Here is an 18,106-nt window from a genome sequence, read left to right as displayed (position 1 = left end):
GTTACCTGTAGGGATTGGAAAACGCTGTTTCAAATTGATGTTGATATTTTTCAGAGATTTCTGCAGACATTCAGATAAATGGGCTGGGTACCATTTGGTGCTGCATGGTTCTGCTGCTAGGCTCTTGCATTTCTGTCTGAAGTTCCTGTTAGTTTTCCTGAGTAGAGATCTGCAGCACTGCTGCCACCTGTGACTTCTGTGTTGTGGATAGGCTGCTTTACCACAAGGTGCCAACAGTCCTGGGTGTTCTGCAGTTGTGTTAGAAAGCAGAGAAGCAAAGGAGTGCTAAAATACTGTGCCTTGCTCATTTTCTGATTGAATCCTTACTGGCTGACCAGATCTTTAGATAGAGAAATCCACTGGTATCGGAGCCATTTAGGAATAAAACCACCAACTATAGTGCTAAAAAAACAGTTGAGTTTGGGGTTGTCTCATTCGTTTTTTGTGGTGTGCTTTTTCTCTGCTATGGGGACAGGTTGAAGAACTGAAGGAAACAGTGAAAGAAGAGTTCATGCCTTGGGTATCGCAGTATCTCGTGATGAAGCGAGTCAGTATTGAGCCAAATTTTCACAGCTTATATTCAAACTTCCTTGACACTCTTAAGAATCCAGAATTTAATAAAATGGTTCTGAATGAAACTTACAGAAATATCAAGGTGAGTAGCACAAGTTCTAATACTTGGGTAGATCTCAGCCTTTAGAGGTATGTTGTTCTCAGGCCATTTGCTTTCTGTGCTGCTGATCTTCAGAAATGGAGTATCTTGGAAAAGCCTACTTTAGCTTAAGCTAACAGCTTACTGTATGAATGCTGGGATTCTTCTGTTTTCAGCCAGAAATAATTGAAAAGGTATATCTGTATTTAAATTATATCTGTAAATAATATATCTGTAAAAAATATATCTGTATTTAAATTTTTTTGTGGTCTAGTTAGTTTGTGTGGGGGAGTATCAGGATGAGAACCACACTCTGCTGCTTTAATCAAAAGGTAAAGAGGATGGGAGATAGAGAAAACAGAGGTGTAACAACTAAGAATCACTAGAGGACTAAATTAACATGAATGCAAAGAGATCAAGAAGAAATAGCCCTGATGAGATGAGTGAGTGAATCAAGTTTGTCAAGAAAGCACTATTTTTAAACCTGTTGGTGGATTTTCCTGGCTACCATGGGTTACGCTGTAGTGCAAAAGAATCTCCTGGCTCTTTAGAGTATAGTTGGCCTTCTGTTTGGCTGATGCTGCTCTGAAGCTAAGGGACAAAGCTAATAGCAGAATGCTGAAGCACGCTTTAGGTCTTGAAGTAAGAATTAAGTCATTTCCCAGGAAATGCCTTCAGACCTGCAAGGAAGTGTTAAGAAGCGTTGCCTTCCCAGTTTACGTTTTGCTGGGCAGTCGTAGCAGCCTTATCAGTAACTGGAAAGCTCTGGAGAGGCATAATCCTTCCTGATCCTCTTCAAGTAAAGGAATGTTGAAGTCATTACAAGGCAGATTGGGGCAAAGGCTGCTCTTGACTATGTCTGTAATGGGACTGGAGCTCAGAACTTAGTGTTCTGAAGCTTTGCTTTGGGTCAGAGCAGCTGTTTGATTTGGTGTCGTCTGATTATCTTCCAGTTGTTGCTTGAGTTGCTTTTTTCGTTAGGTGCTGCTGACATCAGATAAGGCTGCAGCCAACTTCTCCGACCGTTCCTTGTTAAAGAACCTTGGTCACTGGCTGGGAATGATTACACTGGCTAAAAATAAGCCCATCCTGCACACGGTAAGATTCTGTCTTCACAGACTTGCTTGGTACGAACTACTGTGTTGTGGTTTAGCAGCATAGGCTGTTTTGGAAAAGCTATCACCAAAATGGAGGAGGTAATCTTACGTCAAAATCTGTTCAAATGAAAGGCCAATGCTTAGCAGTCTGTAAAATTCAAGGACTGTCTTGACTCAATTTTGCCATTATATCCTGTAAGAAAATAACATGTAAATGGCATTTCTGCAGTGTTCTTGGCATTTCTCTCTGCCCTGCTACCCTTCTTAATTGTTGATGGTGTTTTTCAGGATTTGGATGTGAAGTCTCTACTACTGGAAGCGTATGTTAAGGGACAGCAGGAATTGCTTTATGTAGTACCATTTGTTGCCAAAGTCTTAGAATCCAGTGTCAGGAGTGTGGTAAGTGACTTTGTGCTGGGGGTTATTGCTCAACTGGCAACATGAGCATTGCAGAAATTAAGTAGGGCTTCTCAGTATATCAGGTTTATTTCATGTGCAGTGGGGTGTTAAGGGATATTGGGGCTGAAAGTGAGCTCCATTTTTGAGGGGAAGCTTGTGTTTTGTCTGTTTCTTTTGGTTGTTCTGTGTTGTTTTGGTTGTGGTGGTGGTTTGGGGTTTTTTTCAGCCTAAAGAGATGATGTTGGCTGAACTGTACTGTAGTATCCCCAGACACAGACCTCTGCTGAGAAACGAAAGGATGTCACTGTGAAGGGGTGCTAGGATCTGCTTTGTTGTTTGGGTGGATCTATTTCCTTCCACCCTCAACATGCCTCTTTTTTAGTCCTGAGGACTAACTCTGCACGTGCTGTGTGTAACTGCTCTTCAGAAGAGGGTGAAGCTGGGAGATGGATAAGTGAGATTGTAGCAGGGTTCAAACTCTGCTGTAACAAACAGCTGCCAGAATGCACTGAAGTTAACATGGTACTGGCTCTTCTTAATTCTGCTTGGCTGAACAACTGGTATCTCAGAAGGACCCAGTCGTGTCTCCAGTTCAGTGTTCAGCTTGATGGTTCATCTGGTTCCTCTCAGAGCTGAAAGCAGCTCTGCCTGCAACTGTGAAAACTTCAGTTTTCCCTGTCTGTATGTGCACATAATGGTCCAGTGTCAAAGCATGTCTAAGTTAACTAAACATTCCAGAACATTGTGTAATGCTGCTCTCCGTTTTCTCCTGTAGGTCTTCAGGCCTCCAAACCCATGGACAATGGCCATTATGAATGTTTTAGCTGAGCTGCATCAAGAACATGATCTAAAAGTAAATTTTCTGCTTTGCTGTACCTACTGAGTTTGAGGTTTTCTTGACATCCCAGTCAGAAAGATGTTGGGAAGGACCAAATTTCAATTCCCACTTTGTGTGAGGGACTGGGCATTGCTAACTTAGTAAGAATGTGGATGAATCTTGTTTTCTGTGAGGTTTAATGTGCAAGTTGTTTGTCTAACCATCACTTGCTTATGTGTGCCTTAAAAAAAAAAGAAAGAAAGAAAACATGAGTTAGAACAGGAAGCTTGGGATTTGGGATTTGAGCAGCCAGTAAACGTTTGGGGTTTTTTCCTTGTGACAAAAGCTAAACTAAAATTGTTGTGCAGTTGAATCTGAAGTTTGAGATTGAAGTGCTCTGCAAGAATCTTGCACTGGACATCAATGAGCTGAAACCTGGAAGTCTCCTGAAAGATAAGGATCGTCTGAAAAATCTGGATGAGCAGCTGTCTGCTCCAAAGAAAGATGTGAAGCAGCCAGAAGAGCTACCACCCATCACAACCACCAGTAAGCACACCTCAGATCAAACTCAATACTGTATGGAGTTTTTTTTAAGACAGGCTGTGCTATTGCAGAGAAGAGTGTGAAGCCTTCTGCACTACTGTAACGTTACTGAAAGCTTGGAATCACTAGAATAGTTTTGTAAGAAAAGGATGCTAACAATTAGGAGGTGGGAGAGGGATGGAAGCTGAGTCCTGAGGACTAACTCTGCATGTGCTGTGTGTAACTGCTCTTCAGAAGAGAGTGAAGCTGGGAGGTGGATAAGTGGGACTGTAGCAGGGTTCAAACCCTGCTGTAACAAACAACTGCCAAAATGCACTGAAGTTAACATGGTGCTAGATACTGAGGAGGTGGAAAAAATGCTAGGTACCTGTAGAAAGCTTCATGATCAGAACTTCATCACTTACTGGTCTCAATTAGGCACATGCTTCCGTTATAATCACTTGTTTTTCCCTCGTGGTTTGAAATGAACATCTTTATATTTTTCCAGCTGCTTCTACAACTCCAGCTACCAGCACCACTTGTACAGCCACGGTTCCTCCGCAGCCCCAGTACAGTTATCATGACATCAATGTCTATTCGTTAGGAGGGTTGGCTCCACATATCACCTTGAATCCAACAGTAAGTGCTGATTTGGTTTGCTGAGTGTTCCTACCACTGACGTTGCCACAGATCCTAGCTAGTGGGTTTGGCATTTTAGAATTTGAAGCTATTTCTTCGGTTCTCAGAAGTAACAGGGAGAGGGAGTGCTAACAAATAGCCTGAGGGAGAATTTGGGGAGTTACTAGTGGTTGTATTAGCTAACAGGCTCTCAAATGGTCTTGCACTGTAGCGTGTGCAGTAATATATACATTAATTCAGGCAATAGGTGTCAGCTGGGACAGGTGCCAGGGCTTCCTTGCTCCTCCTGACCAGTCAGTGACTTAGCTCTTCAGTCTTTGCTCTGTGATCAGCTGCAACTTGGGAAGAAAACCTGTCCTGCGTTTCAGAACGATCAAATAGATGCTGGAGTAGTAAGGAATACTGTACACAAGCTGTGAGGGCATCCTTTAAAACTGTTTGGGAAATGTGAATGCCTAGGGTAGATTGAGCCAGTAGTAAGCCAGAATACTAACATAACTTCCCCAATGCTCCTCCAGATCCCGCTGTTCCAGGCCCACCCCCAGCTGAAGCAGTGCGTGCGGCAGGCGATAGAGCGAGCGGTGCAGGAGCTCGTGCATCCCGTGGTGGATCGGTCCATTAAGATTGCCATGACGACGTGTGAGCAGATAGTCAGGAAGGACTTTGCGCTGGATTCTGAGGAGTCACGAATGCGTGTGGCTGCACACCACATGATGAGGAACCTGACTGCTGGGATGGCCATGATCACCTGCAGGGAGCCTTTGCTCATGAGCATAGCTACCAACCTGAAGAACAGTTTTGCTACTGCACTGAGGGTAAGAGTTGCATCGTCAGAAACTTCCTTCCGTCTTCACAGATATCCAGCATTAGCAACTCTGTTCTCCACACAGAGAGTTCTCCATTAATACTGCACAGGCTACACGGCTTATCCAGCGTGGAGATGAACTGTGCTGAAATAACAGTTCACATCGTATAGTCTTAAGCCTGTCAGCTGGATGTGGCTACGTTGCACTCAAGCTTCCTGAGCTGTTTATCCCTGCATGCTGTCGAGTTTGATCTCATCATGGAAGCTTTGGAGTGCTTATCTTTCTGTGGCTTTTCAGGTAGATAAGCAAGGGTGGACAGAATTAAATTGGTTCTGGGATTTTCTTGTGATAGATTATCATGGTATGTTTGTAAGCTTTGGGCGGATTTCATTCAGTCCTGCTGCTAGCAGATAAGTAGTTAAGACTTCTGAACAGCTTTTCTACTCTCTGGCTTCTTTAGAGGATATTTCGAAGTCTTTTTTTCTAACAAGCAAAGTTTGAGCTGAAGTCCTAGTTTTTTCCCTCTTGGCTAAATGTAATACAGTTCATGAACTGCTAGCCAGAACAGCAGCTGTAACCCAGTCTTGCTATGCATGCCGTTGGTGTTGCAACAGGCACAGACCTTGGAAAGATTGAGGCATTTTATTACCTGGAAGGATAGCAAAGTTGAAGGGCTACCTGCCTCTTAAGGGCGTGTTGCTATTGCCCATCTGGTAGGAGTGGCACTGTGAAGGCCCTTTTGCAATGCAGTTGCTCTCTGCTCAAGGGGGCAGATTGTAAAGGTCTGAAGAGAGTACAAAGCATAAGTAAGGCTCCCAAGCCCAGGTATGGGCTGTGTGATGTAACTTACATGCCTCAATCCATGCTGACCCTCCATTCAGAGCTTCAGGTAACCTGATTGCCAAGATCAGAAGCTGGTTGCTTTCTCTGCAGTAGCAAGTCTGGGCTTACAGAGGGTGTAGCACAAACATATGAGTCCTGTGCTGTCAGTCTTAAGTACAACCTGAGGATGGGAGTGAAAACTTCTGCTTTGTTAACATGGGAACTTGGCCTCAGATTGCTGTTTAGCACCTTTTGCTTATTATTCCTCAGAGCTTGGGTGTCAAGGTAGTAACCTCAAAAAGCAAAGAAACAAAAATCCTACATCCCTGTTGAGAGAGAGAGAGAGAAATACTTTTGCTGTGACTCATTGGAGGTGACTGGAGTTCAGGGAAGCAACTGAAGGAACGCTTGTTATCTCTTGGGTGGCATGAGATGGCAGAGGTGAGGCAGGTGAATGCAAGCCAGTGGTGTTACAGCTGTGAGTATCTCTGCCAGGTTCCTACATGTGTAGGAAAAAGTAATTCATGCTTTATGGAAGACTTAGTGTTAATGTATTCTGTATTTGCAAAATGTCATGAATTTATTGATATAGGTTCAGTTGTAATCCAGGGAAGCTTTTTGAATGGCATAATTGCACAGAATGTTGTGCTGCAGGAGAAGATGCTGCACAAGATGTTTCAAAAATTTGGCTTACTAATGAAGTGGGTTAACAAGGCAAGAGTTTTTGTCTGAAAGAGGATATTGAAGTAGGGGTAGATCTTAACAGGCAAAAAAGCCCAAGGAGGTTGGACTGTTTGCATTTATATGTGTATTCCAGTGGAATAGGCTGCTTTACACCCTGGCACATAGGTCCCTCTGTTCCATTTTCTCTTAAAGCAGACTGTCAAGGGAAGGGAAAGAAAAAATAACTGTGAGAAGGGGAGCCCACTGCAGAAATACTTAGCACCTCAGCTTTGCATTGAGTGAGGCACTCATTTCTGATTGCAGCCTAGGTGGTGGAAAAACCCTCCAGCTGTAACAGATGGGTTTCTTTTCCTTCATTAGCATCTGTTGTGAGTTCACTTGTGCTCTAGAGATAAGCTGGGGGGGAAGGAGGAAACCTCCTGCTGTTCTGTTCCTTGTTGAAAGTCTTTACTGTCGTCTTGCTTACGTTTTATTCAAAGCTGTGCAAAAAGTAAATTTATTATTGTGTATTCCATGCAAAGGCAACATCTTCCTAAGAAGGTTCTGGTGTTGAGTACAGCAGTGCACATGTTAAGAGCTGCTGTATTCAAGGAAAATGCCTTCACTGATTGTCCTGGTTTTCAATAGGCAGCCTCCCCACAACAGAGGGACATGATGGAGCAAGCAGCTGCCCAGCTGGCACAGGATAACTGTGAGCTGGCATGCTGCTTTATCCAGAAGACAGCTGTGGAAAAAGCAGGCCCTGAAATGGACAAGAGGCTGGCAACTGTAAGTGTAGGACTGCTGCCTTTCCAAAGGTTTGTGTTCTCATGTACATCCAGACTCAGCATCTAAAATGCAACGCATTTGGCTCTCTTCACCAGGAATTTGAGCTCAGAAAACACGCTAGACAGGAGGGTCGTCGGTACTGTGATCCTGTTGTGCTAACTTACCAAGCTGAACGGATGCCAGAACAGATCAGGTTAAAGGTGAGCATATGAAGTGAGCTATTTTCTGATGCTGTTTCCCCTTCTGATAATGAAGAGAGAACCACACTGCTTCAGATAAGCAGCTCTGCATGTTGTCAGTCGTGTCTAACATTGAAGCTGCTATTAGCTTGATTGGCAATGGAAGCACATTAATACGTTGTTTCAGAATGTATTCATGCCATTTTCTTCAGTTGCTTGAGGAAGTTCTTATTCTTGTTCTCCTCTGCTCTTTGTTTTGTTAAAAGAAAAGGCCGTTGTTTTGTTTCTCATTCATCCCTTCAGAAGGCATTCTCTTGTGCCTCTGAGAAGCATAGGGCCAATATTCAATTCTTCTGTGTTTCTGGGAGTAAGTTGCTGTGATCCAGCAAAATTCTCGTGCTGGGAGGTCTGGCAGGAGGGATATTGCCTCAGCACAGAGCAGCAGTCTTACTTCCCAATGTTAGGTCACTATGCAAGTGAGTGAGCAGCTACCTGTTGTACAAACTGCCCTCGTTCCTCACTGCCGCGGTGCTTAGCAAAGATGTTAATGCATTGTCTTCTATATTGCAAAGGTTGGAGGTGTGGACCCAAAACAGCTGGCTGTTTATGAAGAGTTTGCACGTAATGTCCCCGGCTTCTTGCCTACCAATGACTTAACTCAGCCTACAGGATTCTTGGCTCAACCTATGAAGGTAGAGATTTCTAATTGTCTTAAGTAGCCCTTTTGATGAGTGTTGCAGTGCTTGTCTTTTGATGGAAGGCTAGTAAGAATCAAACGTTTATATTGCTTGGGAAAACCTTGAAAGGTTTGTTCGTCTTAAATTGCCTTAAAGTCCAACTGATGGCAACATAAAGCTATTCTTAAAAGCAGTCTGAGGCTTTTGCAGAACAGATTGGAGCCAGATGTACGAATTAGGATTACTGCATGTAGTTTTAATAGCAGTGAAAAGGTTACTTTTGGGGAAGGTCGTGTATAGCAAGCGCTCATTTTGAGATAATTAACAGGTTCCTGAGTGCATTCTTGATCTTAAGGACTGCTAAAATTGTTTGCTAGTTATTTTTCCAGCTTAACATGATGATGTTTGTGTGTTTGAAATGCAGTTAAATTAATGAGAGTACTGTAGAGGACTACATTCTGGGTGCTGTGAGTTCTGAACCAATCGATATGAGTTTCACAGATGTGGTCCTTGTGAGAAATGACTAATTCCCACTTTCTCTTAAGCAGCAAGCTTGGGCCACCGATGATGTAGCACAAATCTATGACAAATGCATGACAGAACTGGAGCAGCACCTGCAGTCCATTCCCCATACTCTGGCCATGAATCCTCAAGCTCAAGCGTTGCGCAGCCTCCTGGAGGCTGTGGTGGTTGCTCGGAACTCCCGTGATGCCATCGCTGCGCTCGGACTGCTGCAGAAGGTGTTAACAATTCTGCCCCAGCTGGCCTCAAGTTTGTTGCTTGTTAGGCTTGTCAGTTGTGGTGACTTCATGTCTTCATGCATCCTGTGGAGCTTGTCGGTGGATGATACTGAACAAGTGCTGTCTTTGGAGATTTAGTAAATAACGCGGGGAAAAGGGCTCTGTTCGCTTGGCGTGGTGCATGCTGTGGCTGGGTTGCTGCAGGAAGAAGTGGGTAGAGAAGTAGAAAGCTCTTGCAACTGGGAGCAGTTGCTGATTTGAAGATGGTTTGGAGGCTAGTAAGACGTTTGAACTGCCCTTATAAGGGAGCAGCACTGGGCTTTTTGCTGGATTTACAGCGCAGATTTGCTTCATTTAGTGGTAACTGATAAATAGGTCCTCATCTGCCCGTGCATTGCCCTCTCCTGCTGGATGGGGGAGACAGGAGGCAGAATGACTCATGCAGTGAGATGATGGTGACTTAACAGGGGAAGGAAAAGCTGTGTGCACAAACGAAGTAAAAACGAAAAAACTAAAACTAAATAGAACTGCGTCCCATCAGCGGGCAGATGGTGAGCTGCTTCCTGGAAATCAGCCTCAGCAAGCATAACAGCTGCTTGGGAAGACAAACATCACAGTGACTGCCTTCCCCTAATCAATCCTTTCCCTCGGCTTTTTGCGCAGAGCATGATGTCACACAGCATGGAATATTCCTGTGATCGCTTTGTGCCAGCTGTGCTGGCCCTGCGCCCTCCCGCTCTGTTGTGCACTACCAGCCTTCTCACTGTGGGGGAGGCAGAACAGGACAGAGAAAACCCTAACGCATTGTGCAGGCTGTGCAGCAGCTGCCCAGATATTGTTGTCAACGCTGTTTCAGCAGCAAATCTTAAACTTAGCACCATATGGGCTGCTCTGAAGAGAACTAACCCCATTGCAGCCAGACCTAGTGAGCTATACCAGGTGGGAGTGTTGTGGTAAGCTCTGTGACGTGAACTGGCATCAGTGCCTGTGTAGTAACTTCCATGTCATACAGACCACTGCAGACTCATCAGAGTGCAGCAGCTCCTTGTCTAAAGAATCTGGAAGGTGTCCCCTGTCAGGCTATGCACATCTTCCTTCACATGGTTTCCCATGAGGCATACACAGAATTGCTTCTCAGGAGGCTTTGACTTGTGCAGAGGCTGCAGCAGAAACTGACTCGTTATTTGCATGACTGCTGAGTGGTAGACTGCAGCTGATGTGGTTTATGTAAGATTTGGAAGAGGCTTTGGTTTTTTTTCCCTCTGCTAACAGGTTGCATCTGTTTTAGGCTGTAGAGGGCTTACTGGATGCCACCAGTGGGGCAGATGCTGACCTCCTGCTTCGCTACCGTGAGTGTCACCTGCTGGTGCTGAAGGCTCTGCAGGACGGCCGTGCGTATGGATCTCCGTGGTGTAACAAGCAGATTACTAGGTCAGTTGTGACACAGCAGGGGTATGATGTCACCTTTCCCAAATGTTGGGAGTTACTGAGTTATTCCGAATCGTTTGCTTGTTAATGCTTTCATTTGCCTCAACATGGGCACAAAAAAATAGTCTTTCTAATGTTAAAAGGAACTAAAGTTTCTGTTGATGCAGATTCGTCCTGGAATGTGATAGAAATCAGTCATGGATTGAAGCCCTGCTTTTTCCCATTTTGTAGAGACTCTGTGTGCTGTCACAAATGATGTGACATAGTATATGCCTGCAGCAGGAGCACTTGTGCTTCAGCTAGGCAGCTGTGCCACTTTGTGCTCAGAAGAGGGGCTTCTCGTGCTGAATAAAGTGAAGCTCTTTCTGGGTTGTTGTGGCCAGTAGAGCAGGGGAACAAATGCTTGACCCAAAGCACTACCTTCCAGAATGCTCCAGAAGAGAGACTTCTGAAGCAAGCGATGAGTTGCAGTGGCTTGCAGAGACTTGCACATATTTGCTAGACTTGATCTGCTTCACTTCAACTGTGTGGTTTAAGTACGCTTGTGAAAAGAAATGTAATTCTTTTAGGTGCCTGATTGAATGTAGAGATGAGTACAAGTACAACGTGGAAGCTGTGGAGCTGCTGATCCGCAATCACCTGGTTAACATGCAGCAGTATGATCTTCACCTGGCTCAGGTAAAGAGAACCTGCTTTTTTGGAGGGGAAAAGTGTCAGTCAGTCTTAAGAGCAGTGGTCAGCCATGAGGTGCATGGTTGAACTTTGTGATCCTAATGCCTTCTTAATTTTGGCAGTCGATGGAGAACGGCTTGAACTACATGGCTGTGGCATTTGCCATGCAGTTGGTAAAGATCCTCCTTGTGGATGAGAGAAGTGTTGCCCATGTAACAGAGGCAGATCTGTTCCACACCATTGAGACGCTCATGAGGATCAATGCTCATTCCAGAGGGAATGCCCCAGAAGGGTGAGCCTGAAATACCATGCAGTGTATTATTTGTTGTGCTCATTTATGGTTTGAAACGCGTAGTTGGTGTCTCTGTATCAGTAAATCACAGAGCTTTAAACTTCCTCTATGGCTGCAGTCCCACGTTGGTTTAAAATGTTTTGTTATTTTTCTGTAAGTGCTCTGATTTTGTCAAAAGAGGCAGTTGCAGCATTACTTCAGATTAAAGACTTGCAGCGAAATTGCTGTGTGCTGTGCCCCTAAGTACCTCAGTGCTGTGATAGCCCCTCGAATTCCTACTTTCTCAAATCTAGGCAGTGTTGTCGCCCTTGAATTTTTAACTCTCCTATGTATTAATGTGTCAATCACAGGTATTAATCAGATTATACTAACTCCAGTGCTTCAGCCAGGCTCTTTAGCATGGCCATACCAGAAGCTCAGCCCTTCAGGGCTTTCCAAGTCCCCAGAAGTGAAGCTGTTAGTAGTGCATGTGGTGTTTCCCTGCACTGCGTTGTTTCACAGACTGGTGTAACCTCAGAGCTCGCCTGATGTCAGCATTCTTTGCTTTTTGCCTTTCCTCCTACTCCTTGTGCTTTCAGGACTGACTTCTGCTAGTGAAGAAGATAAAAAGGTTATGTGTGTGTGGAATTTGCTTTCTTTGAACTATACTTTGTGGTGCTTCCATTTTGCATGCCTTCTTGGGCTTGGGAGAAAGAATTCTCACCCAGCTCTTGCTCTGATGTGTCGCGTTAGGTTACCCCAGTTGATGGAAGTGGTCCGATCAAACTACGAAGCGATGATTGACCGTGCTCACGGAGGTCCCAATTTCATGATGCATTCTGGAATTTCCCAAGCCTCAGAATATGATGATCCACCAGGTCTGAGGGAGAAGGCAGAATACCTGCTGAGGGAGTGGGTGAACCTCTACCATTCGGCTGCAGCGGGCCGCGACAGCACCAAAGCGTTCTCTGCGTTTGTTGGACAGGTAGAGCTTTTGGAAAGAAAGGTGCTTTTTATTCAACATAAGTAGGGTGTGATGCCCTCCATTTTAAAGCAGTTATTACCAATGTTAGACAGCTTCTTTGAAACTTGCAGGGGTATGAGAGTTGACTGTCAAAATTCTGCTTTCCTTTTGAAGTTTGTAGAAACCTCTGCCCTTTGGCTGATGGTGTTCTACAGATATTCTGGTGCTCAGCTGTCCATTCAGGCCCAGGGTTTTGATACAAGTCCAGTGGGATAAGAAATTCAAGTGAGGTAGCTGTTAGCAGTAGTTCTTGCAGACTCTAATGAAGCTTGGCTGATGTTGCTCCTTGTAAGTAGCAGTAAAAGCTCTTGACAGCTTGCAGAGTAAATTACCTGCAGAGATGCAGCTGAATTGTTTCAGATCATGTGAACAAGGACATCTTTTCTAACTGGAATCATTAGGGAGGAGAAACTAGAAACTTCATTAGCTAAAGTGGAATCTAAATCTAAACAGCCAACCCCTCCAGCAGTTCACTCCGGGGCATCCTGACAGATGGGATGAGCTGTGCATCTGCCATTCAGGTGTGACCACGAGGAGATGCACTCAGCCAAAATGGAGGGCTACAACTCCCTGTGCACCTGCAGTCAACATCCTAGTTTTAGGATATTCCTTAAGTGTTTCTAATCACTGCATGAGTGCAGCTGCAAGGAAGCCCCTGATTTGTTGGGCATTATTTGTTGGGCATTTATCATTCCTGTAATATTAGCTAAAAACTAAAACTAAATTTTAGTCTTTGCTGCCACTCATAGCAGTTCAAGCTTGGAAATATGCATAAAGACCTTGACTGCTGCAGTGTTTTGGTTTTTATTTGCCTGTCGTGGCTTGTAGCCAGCTTTTGTTACTCTGGTTTCGTACTGCAGAACACCACCTCTAAATGCTTTGTATTAAGCTGGCTGCTTTAAAGAGATTTTACCTCTTAGTCCCATCTCATGTGACCCCATTTTATACCATAACAGTGTACTTACACACTGTACTGTACTACAGTGCACTTCTAATACTCAGTGCACTTCTGGCATTCTTCACTGTTTGACCACACTTATTTGCTTACCTCTTAAGTATTTGATCAGATGTGAAATAGCAATCTGAATACATGGGACTGGAGTATTTGTACATAATTTTTTTCCTTTCAGGTGTCAGATGTGGTTTTTAAAAGAAGTATTTTGTAATAAATGCATTAAACAAAGTTTTGATTTAAATTGCCTTAATCTGGTTACTTGGAGAGATGAGGCTTCCTTTGCATTGGGTGTTGGGGTAAGAAGTGTACATCTATGATCAAAACATTTGCAGAAATATTAAAAGTTCTAAGTCTGTGATTATGCTACTTTTGTAGCTTCATTTTTGTGCAGTAGGAGTTCAGAAGTAAGATGCTTTGCTGAAAGCACAGAGGTTCCCTTAAACTTTTAAGTTTGGCTTTAATGTAGCTAACAAAGAGCTCTCTTGATGATGATGATTAAATAATTTACACAATAATTCCTTCAGATGGAGGGAAAAACCAAAACCTCACCTCTTTCTGCATGCTGTGTTCCTGTAAGGAAGGCTTGTTGTGCACATGCAGTTTGTACAGGGTGCTGCCACAAAGTACTGATGGTTCCTGAGCTGCTGGCTGAATTCTGCCCTTCCCACAGCTTGTGCTGCCCTACGTGGGCTCCTGAAGGCCCAGCAGACCAAACTGCTGCTGCCTTTACTGCCCTTCATGCAAGGTTGAGTGCTGGTAGCACAACTGATAGCAAACAGGCTCCTCAGCTCTGCTGGTGGATGAAAGGTTTCTAAGATCAAAGACTGTTTGGGAGCAAAAGACCTGGCTAAATTTCGGTGCCACCATCAAGTTGCATTGAAAACATTCACCTTGGGGAGGAATAATGCTTGTTAAAAGTCTTTCAAATAAGTTGTAAGACGGATTTCTTGCATTTACAATTCTGAGGGTTCTTCCTTTCTCTTGCAGATGCACCAGCAAGGCATCCTGAAAACAGACGACCTGATCACCCGCTTTTTCCGGCTTTGCACTGAAATGTGTGTTGAAATCAGCTATCGTGCTCAGGCTGAGCAGCAGCACAACCCTGCTGCCAACCCCACCATGATCCGAGCCAAGTGCTACCACAATCTGGATGCCTTTGTGCGGCTCATTGCACTGCTGGTGAAGCACTCCGGGGAAGCGACCAACACCGTGACGAAGATCAACCTCCTGAACAAGGTTGTGAACTGTCTCTGTAGTCCTTGCACTTAAAGTGATAACGGTGTGTGCTTTGGCTGGCATAGATACCTGCAGCTTAACGTGGGTTACTGCTAAATTATCAGATGGGGACTTGAAAGCCTTGGTCACTGAACCAAGAAACTGAGGGGAATATCGGGGTGCCGAGTGGCTTTCTGTCAGATTTCTGTCTGACCTGCAGAGCTGTTGTTGCTGTCGTCACTGAATGATGCTGCTCTCTTTAGGTTCTTGGTATTGTGGTGGGAGTTCTTCTGCAAGACCATGAGGTTCGGCAGGGTGAGTTTCAGCAGCTCCCTTACCATCGCATTTTCATCATGTTGCTGTTGGAATTAAATGCTCCTGAGCACGTGTTGGAGACCATCAACTTCCAGACGCTCACAGCATTCTGGTACGTGTTTGATCCCAGAACTTGTCCTTTCTTGGTAGGATCGAGATTTTTATTGTATTTTTTTCATCTTAAAGGCTTATCTGACTGTTCTGTGTGGTGGCTTAATCGCATTCAGAATAACTGGTTCTCCTTAGACTGTCCACTTGCTTGTTTTAAGGAAGGTCACTGGTGAAATGAAGCAGAAATACCTTGCTTTTTAGGGCTGTGTATGTTTTTGCTCAATGTTATGAAGAGCTGTGCACTTCTAACCTGCTCTAACTTTTCTTTCAGTAACACATTTCACATCCTGAGGCCTACAAAAGCTCCAGGTTTTGTTTATGCCTGGCTGGAACTGATCTCCCATCGGATATTTATTGCAAGAATGCTGGCACATACACCACAGCAGAAGGTGTGGCTGCAGTTCATCTTTTCTGAAATAAAAAGCTCACCCAGAAGGATGCCTGGTGTGATGCTTTCACGTCTCCTGAAGTGCACTAGTAGCATGGCTGTCCTGTTTTTGTCTTCTGTATTCACAGTAACCTAACTGCATGGAAGAGAGGCTTGATGTCAATAAGCTATTGAGTATCGGGTGGTTGGAATTTAACAAGCTCATCTTTGCCAAAGTCTAGAAGAGCTGTAGCCTAGGCTGAGCACTGTCATCTCAGCACGGTGTGTTGAGTGTTCAGGAAAAACCCATAACTTCCAGTGCACAGCCAAGCTCCTTGAAACGAGCTGTGCTGCTGTCACTGGGGAGCGAGCAGTAGAACTAAAGTTGGGATCCAGGTTTATATGAACAGCTGCCTAATTATGGCTTTGACCTGAAGGTTGCTGCTCTTCGTTGTGCACTCACCACTTGCTGTTTCTTTTCTTGGCAGGGTTGGCCTATGTATGCCCAGTTACTGATCGATCTTTTCAAGTACCTGGCTCCTTTTCTCAGAAATGTGGAACTCACCAAACCTATGCAAATTCTGTACAAGGTAAATGCCTATAGATAGGTAATAGGTGCTTCCAAACAAAATCTTCTGGAAGTAGAACTGGAGTGGAAAAATATATTCTGGTAGGGAGATGGTGTTTACTGTTCTGTCAGGGTTTGTTTTTTAGTTAGATGCATAATGGGTGTGGGACACAAACAGGCTACCTTCCTAGATTGCTTTCTTTCTGTTGATGAGTAATAGCCACACAGCACAGGGTGGTTTTGCAAGCCCTCGGGCAGCTTTAGCAATTTGGAAACATGTTCTTATATTGATGTTATTTTGTTTTGCAGGGCACTCTGCGTGTGCTGCTGGTCTTGTTGCATGATTTCCCAGAATTTCTTTGTGACTACCATTATGGGTTCTGCGATGTCATCCCACCTAACTGTATTCAGCTAAGGAATTTGATCCTGAGTGCCTTCCCACGGAACATGAGGCTTCCAGACCCTTTCACCCCCAATCTAAAGGTGGGGCTTGTTGCAGTTGGAAGCATAAAACTCGCCTCTGTTCTGAATTGGCTTTGCTAACAACACATCTTTATCTTGCCTGCAAAGCAGATGCGGGTTCAACCTGTAAGGACAGATTGTTGAGACTTTTATTACCTGTGAACTGCATCAGTGAGAGCCTGCATGAAAAGCCAGAGGGCTTTTCCAAAGGGAAACAGATGTCGTGGTGTCCCTAGAACTGATCCATGCTATCGGAGCAAGGGCATCTTTGTCACTGCACTGTCTGCTCACTGACAGGCTGCTGAAATAGTCTTTGTGGCTTTGTTTGAAAATTCAGCTGACAGCTGTTAGAATTCTGTGCAGCACGTGTTGAGCTGCACCAACATTTTGTGCTCTGCAGGATGCGTGAGGCCTCGAGTTCGGCTGTGTAACAGCCAGAGAGCTGGCATGTCTGAGCTCTAAATCAGAGCTGTTTTTCTTAATGAGAAACAGACACTGTCCTGTCGTAATAATGAGATAAATTAGCATTCTGAAGCCAGCCTCTTGCATAATGAGGACAGACTTTGAGAAGAGTTGATCTAATTAGATGCTTGGGTGTACACTGGTCTCCCAGTCATGGAAGGATTGTGGCTGCATGAACTTCCTCTCACAGCTTTGATGCTGATCTGCTTCTGTGATGTGTTCCTGATGGTTTAGCTGACTGGGCTTTCTCTTAACAGGTGGACATGTTGAGTGAAATTAATATTGCTCCACGAATCCTCACCAATTTCACTGGCGTGATGCCACCTCAGTTCAAGAAAGACTTGGATTCCTATCTCAAAACCCGTTCTCCAGTCACTTTTTTGTCTGACTTGCGCAGCAACTTACAAGTGAGTGGTTTCTGAGGGTGCTGGATGCAAGAAGTGTTGTGAAACAAATCTCACATCTTGTTGGCTGAGTCACCTTCCTTCCTAGCAGGAATCATGGTGGTGTGTAGCAGGCGTGCATTCCTGGCAGTAGAAAAGCCCCTGAAAATGCACTTCTCCGAATACTGAACTCCCAGGCTCAGGAGAAGAGCTGAGTATTTCCATCAAGGAGGAACTTAGGTGGAAACAGGAATGTTGGTTGTGATATTTTTTTTTTTTTAGCAGCCCAGAGCTGATTTAATCTAAAAGCAGTTGATCTTATCTACATGAGCTGACAGATACTTTGTGTGAGAAGTAAGGATATCTAAACCTTGGCCTTCTCTGCTTGCATGCCTCTAGAGCAGTGTTGCAGACCATTGAGAAAGCATGCCATCTGGTTGGCTGTCTCAAGCTCGCTGTTGTCCCATACCAGATAAAGGAGTTCTGTGGCTTCCATCACCTGATTCCAGCACTGTTTGCCCAGGCCATTGTCTGATATTCAGCATTTTGAGTATCAGTTCAAGTTTATTTAACTTGATTGCAGGTTTTTTTTTTAGAATTTAAACTTTGACTGCAAGTGAATTCATAGTTGGTAGTTCTTGAAGTCTGTGGATCTGCATGCTAATGCTCTGGGGGAAAAGTGTGCAGGGAGGGGAGGGTAATTAGCCTAAAGCCCAGTTCTGAGCTGTGAGCCAGCTCTACTCGTTGAACACATCACATGGTGTAGCTTACAGCAGGACTCAGGACTGAAGTCTCTGAGAATTGCTCCAGATAAGCCTTCACACGAGTGCTGGCTGTTTCATGGCACAGCTGATGCCTTCAGATTGCCTTTACCTGATCTTTTTTCTTCTTTCAAGCAGGGAGTACAATAGCTGTACACCTTGTCTGGCAGCACTTTACCAGTGTTGTGTAGAGTACACAATGCCTTGGGTCAGAAGGGACCTTAAAGCCCATCCAGGTCCAACTGGTGTCGTGGCAGGGACATCTCTGTGCTGCCCACAGCCCCATCCAGCCTGGAGCCGAGTACCTCCG

General features: G+C 44.6%; 1 protein-coding gene across 5 annotated transcripts in view; it reads left to right on the top strand.

The window, feature by feature from the left end:
• Positions 1 to 18,106, top strand: part of CNOT1 (CCR4-NOT transcription complex subunit 1) — a gene marked incomplete at both ends in the record, with an annotated part of 47,295 nt that overhangs the window by 26,710 nt on the left and 2,479 nt on the right. For 2 of the 5 annotated variants that reach the window (XM_079541509.1, XM_079541508.1), the window contains 21 exons: positions 476 to 655; positions 1,634 to 1,750; positions 2,038 to 2,148; positions 2,924 to 3,001; positions 3,334 to 3,511; positions 3,996 to 4,126; positions 4,645 to 4,941; positions 7,066 to 7,206; positions 7,302 to 7,406; positions 7,958 to 8,077; positions 8,611 to 8,802; positions 10,091 to 10,233; positions 10,800 to 10,908; positions 11,025 to 11,194; positions 11,927 to 12,158; positions 14,140 to 14,388; positions 14,631 to 14,794; positions 15,065 to 15,182; positions 15,649 to 15,750; positions 16,038 to 16,211; positions 16,910 to 17,059. In XM_079541509.1, the coding sequence (XP_079397635.1) occupies positions 476 to 655; positions 1,634 to 1,750; positions 2,038 to 2,148; positions 2,924 to 3,001; positions 3,334 to 3,511; positions 3,996 to 4,126; positions 4,645 to 4,941; positions 7,066 to 7,206; positions 7,302 to 7,406; positions 7,958 to 8,077; positions 8,611 to 8,802; positions 10,091 to 10,233; positions 10,800 to 10,908; positions 11,025 to 11,194; positions 11,927 to 12,158; positions 14,140 to 14,388; positions 14,631 to 14,794; positions 15,065 to 15,182; positions 15,649 to 15,750; positions 16,038 to 16,211; positions 16,910 to 17,059 (3,261 nt within the window). Of the gene's footprint in view, positions 1 to 475; positions 656 to 1,633; positions 1,751 to 2,037; positions 2,149 to 2,923; positions 3,002 to 3,333; positions 3,512 to 3,995; positions 4,127 to 4,644; positions 4,942 to 7,065; positions 7,207 to 7,301; positions 7,407 to 7,957; positions 8,078 to 8,607; positions 8,803 to 10,090; positions 10,234 to 10,799; positions 10,909 to 11,024; positions 11,195 to 11,926; positions 12,180 to 14,139; positions 14,389 to 14,630; positions 14,795 to 15,064; positions 15,183 to 15,648; positions 15,751 to 16,037; positions 16,212 to 16,909; positions 17,060 to 18,106 lie in introns of all 5 variants that reach the window. The other 3 variants (XM_079541506.1, XM_079541507.1, XM_079541505.1) reach the window with 3 other exon arrangements.

The sequence above is a fragment of the Tetrao urogallus genome (genome assembly GCF_951394365.1).
Source record: "Tetrao urogallus genome assembly, chromosome: 12".
Lineage (NCBI taxonomy): Eukaryota > Metazoa > Chordata > Aves > Galliformes > Phasianidae > Tetrao > Tetrao urogallus.
This window is presented reverse-complemented; position numbering and strand designations above follow the sequence as displayed.